This window comes from Solanum tuberosum, unplaced genomic scaffold (genome assembly GCF_000226075.1).
Source record: "Solanum tuberosum cultivar DM 1-3 516 R44 unplaced genomic scaffold, SolTub_3.0 scf00027, whole genome shotgun sequence".
NCBI classification, from domain to species: Eukaryota; Viridiplantae; Streptophyta; class Magnoliopsida; order Solanales; family Solanaceae; genus Solanum; species Solanum tuberosum.
The window spans coordinates 2,615,779-2,623,242 of record NW_006238953.1 but is presented as its reverse complement, the minus strand read 5'-3'; the positions used below and the strand labels follow the sequence as shown (position 1 = coordinate 2,623,242).

The 7,464-nt window shown below is 36.5% G+C and overlaps 1 protein-coding gene and 1 long non-coding RNA gene across 2 annotated transcripts; both read left to right on the top strand.

Annotated features, from left to right (window-relative positions):
• The first annotated feature begins 324 nt into the window (after nucleotides 1-324).
• LOC102601099 (uncharacterized) lies at nucleotides 325-4,176 on the top strand. The gene is made up of 2 exons (XR_366874.2): nucleotides 325-540; nucleotides 3,830-4,176. It is a non-coding gene; the product is annotated as an uncharacterized lncRNA (long non-coding RNA).
• Nucleotides 4,177-5,457: 1,281 nt separating this feature from the next.
• On the top strand, nucleotides 5,458-7,142 carry LOC102600751 (vignain-like). Its single transcript, XM_006341729.2, has 4 exons — nucleotides 5,458-5,927; nucleotides 6,050-6,282; nucleotides 6,378-6,518; nucleotides 6,824-7,142. The coding sequence occupies exons 1-4, from the start codon at nucleotides 5,486-5,488 to the stop codon at nucleotides 7,079-7,081; spliced, it is 1,074 nt and encodes a 357-aa protein (XP_006341791.1). The 5' UTR covers nucleotides 5,458-5,485; the 3' UTR covers nucleotides 7,082-7,142.
• Nucleotides 7,143-7,464: the final 322 nt, after the last annotated feature.

Genomic DNA, 7,464 nt, shown 5'->3' with positions numbered 1-7,464 from the left:
GTTCATACAAATCAATAGTATTCACTACTATGTCCTCTCTCCTCTCTTTCCCAAATCTCGCTTGCCTTCCTCTCTCAACACCGTTCACCTCTTCCCTCCTTTTAATATGTAGATATGAATCGTAATCAAGCAAAATAATTATAACTATACATCTCTAATTAGCTCAAACTATAATCATTTTTTATAGTTTCTCGTTTTTTTATTTCGTTAAGTATTCCATAAAAGTGGCCCAAAGTTAAATTTTAAAAAATGTGAATGTTAAGGGTGCAAAATGCAAACAACTCCATTCATAGTGAACTAGATCTTAAAGCTAGAAAAGACAAAACGACGTCGGTAGTTGTATCAGGACACACAGCAGAAAGGGCAAAAGATCAGAAGGGAAACAGAAGACTGTAGTAGTACCCTGAGCTGAGAGGACTCAAAAACTTAGGGAAGATGGTGAAAGTTGCGACGTTCTTTGCTATGTCTGTAGGAGCCTTCGCTTTCTGGCAAACCATGGACAAAATCCATGTCTGGATCGCTCTTCATCAAGATGAGAAGGTAGATTTTCAAACCCTACTTTTGTTTTCCCCTTCCTTTTAGGATGAAATAGACCTCAGAATCCTAGATTGATTCTTTTCCTTTTACGAGGAATGACCCAGAATTCTAAATGGTTTTATGTTTTTGGATTTTGGGCTTTTTCGATCTGGATCGTAATTAGTTTCTTAAAGTTTGGATTTTTCTGACTTTCAGATTTATGGTGTTTTCCGGAAAGGAATTTATGATATTATTGTGTAAAATCTACGGACACTAGAATAGCTTGAAGCATTTGCTGTTTTCGAATTGACAAAAGAAAGAAACTTTGCATGTTGTTGCTTTATATGTTGCTAGGTAGGATGTGTTTGGTATGATGGAAATTGTTTTGCTAGAAAATGTTTTCTCGGAAAACAAGTGAGTTTCCGACTTATTTTCTAGTGTTTGGTAAGTAAGCAAGAAAATATTATCCTAAGAGCATTTATATGTTATCTAGCAAAATACTATCGAGGTGGGATGTGATGGAGAGTGGGGGTTCGGGGGTGGGATGGTCAAGGGGTGGGGTTGGGGGGAATTGGGTGGGTGGGAGGAGACAATAAACTTGGAATGCCGCTTATGCAACTAGTTTTCCCTACTTACATTGGGGAAGTCATTTTCCTCATTTTTAAGGAACTTATTTTCCTAGAGAAAATGAATTCCCAACACACCCTTAGTTTCCATCTATTGTTGGGGGGTTTTGCGGAGGATACTCATAGTTTAGTTGCTTAATAAGAGCCATTGTACCTAACAATGTTTTCCCTTTCTTCTTGGGGAACTTGGATGAAAACCTCAGGAATTTGGAGATATATTTTATAGAATGTTGAACTGTTATCTTGTGCAAACTATTATGACATTTAACTTATGAGCAGAAAGAGTGAAGAACATAGACGTAGGGACATTACATTACAGGAGCAACAATGAATCAGTTTGGAACTGATTTATGCTAGTAGATCTACAACATAGGTCACACTCTTGATAAGATGATTGATGAAATTTATGTGGAAAGGAAGAATGATCAACACATGGTATTCACTGACCTTAGAAGTGCATACAAGTTGGCCCAAACACCAGGATTATTTTAACGTCCTTTGGTGGGTGCTGGAGAAAAAAGAATTCATGTAAAATATATAGATGTCATAAAGGATTTTTACGAAGTTGTCACAAGTGTGAGATTTTGTGGTAGGAGATATATGTGTACCTTAGTAATGGATGAACTAACTAATAGTGTACAAGTTGAGGTATATTGTATGTTGTTTGTAGACTATGTTGTGTTAAATGATAATCTAGTGAGCATGTCAACCAAAAGCTTGAGTTGTGGAGAAACAATCTAGAGGCTAAGGGTCTTAAGATAACTTGAAGTAAAATAAGAGATATGCACTGCAAGTTTAGCCAGCATAAGACGAGTGAAATCGAGGTGAGACTAAATGGGATTGTAATGCTTAGATGCGAACAGTTCATATATCTAAACTTGATGTTCCAAGAGAACTGTATGATGGATAATATGATGTAACACAGAATAAATAAAACATGGTTGAAAAAGGGAAGTGCCACTGAAGTATTATTTGATAGGAAGATGCCTATCGAAGTGAAAGGGAAGTCCTTTGACAGGGCTATGGAGCCAACAATATTACATGGTAATGAGCCTCTAAGATCCAACGTGTCCGTAAGGTGAGTGCCGTAGAAATGCAAATGTTTAGATGAATTTCCTTATAAAAAACAGACAATATTAAGATGGATATGCTGTTATACAAGATTAGAAATGATCAAATTTGACAGAATGTGCAAATAGCACATATAAAAAATAAGTAAGAGGAGGTTATGTGTAGGTTTGGTCGTGCCATACATAGACCTCGAGATCCATTGGTTTTGAACCCATGATGGAAAGTTGTCTAGAAAGACCTATAATTTCGTGGAATTCATACAAATGTTCAAAAGATAAGCTCAATGGAAGAGAAATATTCATACAGGCGATATCAACTAGTTGAATATAAAACTTCGTCTTGTTGGTACGCTCCCAGTAGTCCAATAGTTGCTAGGAGTCAACTTAATCTTCTTGGAGTATTTGTATGTCAGTGGAAAATGTAGAGAAATATATAGAACTGGAGAAACTCATTTATTAAATATTAAAATGAGATGAGTCTAAATAGAGTGAAATGAATAGTAAGGATTCATAGAGCCGACCCCCACTAGCTTGGAATTGGGCTTAATAGTTGCTTTTGTTGTTCTATTTAATACTAATAAATATAAATCACCCATTATTGTGTTAATCTTGTAAGCATATGCCAGAAACTTTGAATCTTGAAGAAGACTTGGCAATGTTTTTGATTTATATTTCGATGCTTGGAGAGAACTAGTATACTTACTGATGTTCCCCTTTTCTTCTCGAGGACCTCAGTAGTGAAGGTCTTGTATTATTTTGAGTAAGGAGTAGATAACAAGTAGTATTCAGCCCATACAAGTGTTTCCGCCTCTCTTGTATACCAGTACTGACTTGCACCTTCATACTTGAAAACTTGTCACTTCTCCACTTGCATGATCAAAGTACTCTAGGATGTCCCAACAAATATCTTGAAGTGCAATATCCACATATTTTCTTTCTTTGCCTTCTGACTCAAAGGTGTATCCATGTTACTAGCCTTAGTAGAAGAACCATGTTGGTGATCTGACCTCCATTTTCTTTTGGAGTCCTTTTGAAGCCGAGACTGACAATTACCTTCATAAGGCCATTGGCAGAGTTTCTTTAGGAGAAAATAGGTCATTGCAGAAATACTGACCACATCCCCAGTGAACAATTCAAAATGCTAATTAACAATCTTTATGCCGAAAATAAAAGGCAAGAAATAGGCTTTTATCCTTCCTACTCCTGGTCTATCATTGGCATAGCCACTTTAACTTTGGATCAAAGCCTATGTCAATTTGGCCAGAAGATACTACTTTTGGTGGCCAACTACATAGGACTTATAGAACGGACATCAGTTTTTCTGTTAGCCAAAGTGTTTTCAGTGATAAACGACCAAATGAATGGGTCTTGGGAGTCTTGTACTGAATGTTGTGACAAAGGTTCTTTTACTACAACATTTAGGTTTTTTTTTAAAGCCATAAGCCTGTTAGCCACAGCCCACATAAAGCGTCACTCGTGTACAACAAAATTGTCTACTTTATCAAGTTGTAGTATGCCTTTTCTTGTCTTTGTTTTTCCTGTCCTTTTTTTTCATTTTATTTTCTTTATCCTTTTTGCTTAAAATGTTGATGACTATATGAATTTGGCTCGCTGCAGCAAGAGAGAATGGAGAAGGAAGCAGAAATCAGAAGAATGAGAGCAGAGCTAATCAGAGAAAACAAAGAGCGGGAGTCTCTTGCCTAAACTGCCAAGAATTGCAAACCTAGTTGCATTCAATTCAACAATTTGTTTTTGCTGTCTTTTTGAATGTTTCTGGACCTCTGCTTCTATTTCTAATTTCCATAAAAATCATGTAATGATGGTCATGAATGTCTTCAATGTACTTAAGTTTGTATCTGTCTCAATACTCTGCTGTCAATAGCATGATTATGCTTGCACTGTTAAACATCTAGCTACTTTTAATCTGACAATAAATACCATTTTTTTTGTTTGGTTGGAGTAAATTACGGTGAATTGCTATTTATTGGTTATTCTTGCATAACCAGTGCAACTTGTACACTTTGCTCTCATGTCAATGTTTTTGCTGTTAGACAAGGCTGTTAGTTTGTGCGATTCATGTGTTTGGTTGATTCTGGAGAAAAAAGGAACTGCTAATCTTGTTTCTGCTAGTAGTGAAGTGTGGTAGTCTGCGAACACATCTATACAGCGTTGGTTACATTCAGGAATGTTTCTTTTCTTTTTCATGCTTGCTTTGCCTGTTCAAGACAAACTATAAAGATGTGTCCTTGCTTGGCTTCTACTATTTGTTGCCTGAAATCATTTTGATTAATGATCAAGAGCGACAGAATTTTTGGAAATTTGATTCTGTGAAGATGAACGTCTTCCCTTTGTTTTCTCACTCATTCTGGTTTTTAATTTCCAAGTGTTGTTGCAGATGTTAGCTTTATGGGTAACATAGATTGTCTCTGCTTGGTAATTAACTCTGCACTTGTTTTAAGGTGAAAGATATAATTATGATTTCTACCGGAGTTCAATTTTCCTGTATTTGGTGCAAAAGTTGGACTTGTGATTTAGTCCAGCAGCAGATATGAGAAGTTATTTCACTAACCAAAGCTCATGCTCCTGAATCAGCTGATTGCATATACATATCTATCTGTATACATCCCCAAACTCCTCCCATTCCCATCCCAAACAAGATGTTTCTTACCCAATCAAGGGAGTTCTATAAGCAGTTTCAAGGTAAAAATTAAGTGCACGCGGTATTTACACCAAACTAATGAGTGCAAGATGTGTCTCTCACACACATATTCATCACTTAATCATATGGTTAAATGATATGTAATAGGATTCATATAACTGACTCTAATAAGTTAGTGATTTTAGCATAGTTAATTAAATCAGTAGCATCAAGATTGTCACTACTGATTGATAATTTCTTATGAACATCCTAAAAATAGCAGAAAGTAGGCAAAAAGGAGTCTCTGTGTCATACAGGCTTGCAAAGAAATCGTGTCCAGCAGCCTCCAAATATATGCCAGTCGTCATTATCTATAAACAAACTTAGCAAAATTAACGTGGTGGCTTTATTAGATAAATCACAGCCTGATATATGTTTCACTTTTGCAAAAGTAAAGGCACTTTTCCCTTAATATCTGTTGAAGACTCTAACTGATGCAAGAATGTGATGTAGCCTTGCTCTATATAACACTTTAGCATATTAACATATGTTATCCTCATATCACTGTTTTAATAATCTTTACACTTATATTGATTATATATTTCAATTTCCCTTTTTCAGTTTTTATCAGAGTGATGGAGGCAGGGAAGATTTTCTTGATTTTGCTTTCGTTGGCTATGGTATTTGGTCTAGTTAATAGTTTGGAGTTCACTGAAAAAGACATTGCATCTGAAGAAAACTTATGGGATTTGTACCAGAAATGGAGGAGCCATCACACTGTTTCTCGAGACCTAACCGAGAAACAAAAACGTTTCAATGTGTTCAAGGTGAATGTGATGCATATTCATAATGTCAACAAGATGGACAGACCTTATAAGTTGAAACTCAACAAGTTTGCTGATATGACCAACCATGAATTCAGGAATTTTTATAGCTCTAAGATCAAACACTTTAGAATGCTTCATGGTCCCCGCCCTACTACCGGATTTATGCACGAGAAGGCTGATAATCTGCCAGCATCTGTCGATTGGAGAAAGAAAGGAGCTGTTACTGGTGTAAAGGATCAAGGAAAATGCGGTAAGTTCAACAAGCTGTAACCATCTCATCTAAAAGCTTAAGTTGTTAACGCCAAGTCTCCTTGATGCTTTGATTGAAAATATTGTTTTAGTACATGCTAGCTTATCCTCGTGTATTTGCAGGTAGCTGTTGGGCGTTTTCTACGATAGTTGGAGTTGAGGGAATAAACAAAATCAAGACAGGCAAATTAGTTTCACTGTCTGAACAAGAGCTTGTTGATTGTGAAAAGGATAACGAAGGATGCAACGGAGGACTAATGGAAAATGCATATGAATTCATCAAGAAAAATGGAGGAGTAACAACTGAGAAGATTTATCCTTACAAAGCCAGCGACAGTCGTTGTGATTCTTCAAAGGTAGATATTATGTTTTAAACAACATACTTTGTTAAATATGTCAATGTCTAGTTTCCTAGAACTGTATTGTCTAACACTTCTTTTATCACATCTAGAGGAATTCCCCCGTGGTTAATATCGATGGACATGAAATGGTACCTGAAAAGGATGAGGATGCTTTGATGAAAGCTGTTGCTAACCAACCAATATCTGTTGCTATTGATGCTAGTGGTTCCGATCTGCAATTTTACTCTGAGGTAACGCGATTTTACTTTGTCAATTGGGACATAAACTGCTTACGAAACCAATCAAGATGAACTTAATTACCATGTGACTCGTGTACAGAGGTGGATTCAGGATTTAGTTCTTACTATTGAATTCATAACACTCTTGATATGATGGATTTAAAATGTAATATTTGTTGAACTTATACTATTATATTCGCAAATATTTATGCTATGTATCGAAATTACTATGTTCAATTGAACTCAGTAAATAAAGTTGCATCATATGAATCATCTATATCCATTATGCTCTCACTCGATTACATGTGAAAATGCAGGGAGTGTTCAATGGAAATTGTGGCACAGAGCTAGACCATGGGGTAGCAGTTGTGGGCTATGGATCAACTCATGATGGTACAAAGTACTGGATAGTGAAGAACTCATGGGGGACTGAATGGGGTGAACAAGGTTATTTTCGAATGCAACGAGGCATCGATGCTGAAGAGGGACTGTGTGGCATAACCATGGAGGCTTCATATCCAGTCAAGTTATCCCCAGACAATCCCAAACCAGCCCCCTCTAAGGATGAACTCTAGATTGGCTCGAGTAACTCTGCTTTACCGCGTTGCATGCTATAGTATTTATAAAGAAACTTAGGTAAAAAGTATGACATATATGTAATCTATCAGTTATTTTGTATTGGTTTGCATGAATAAAATGCTTTTTTTCCATAGAGTTGCAAATGTTTGTAAGTTGTAGCCTTTACCTTCTGCTTTCAATCCATTTTGGCTAGAGAAGCACAACAAGATTGGCTTATGAATGGGCCACTTCTTGCTTGTACATGATAGAAAAAACTCACGTGGGGTGTGTGCGAACAAAGTTCCACATTGGTAGCTGAATAGAAAAAGAAGTTATTTATAATGGTGTGAGACAAGGAAAACCATGCAAACTTGGCCCAAAGCGAATGCTATTACAACGT

Coding starts and splice junctions, on each gene's coding strand:
- LOC102600751 (XM_006341729.2), top strand. CDS start 5,486: ATGGAGGCAGGGAAGATTTTCTTGATTTTGCTTTCGTTGGCTATGGTA. Junction 6,283..6,377: donor GTCGTTGTGATTCTTCAAAG/GTAGATATTATG, acceptor TATCACATCTAG/AGGAATTCCCCCGTGGTTAA. Junction 6,519..6,823: donor ATCTGCAATTTTACTCTGAG/GTAACGCGATTT, acceptor GTGAAAATGCAG/GGAGTGTTCAATGGAAATTG.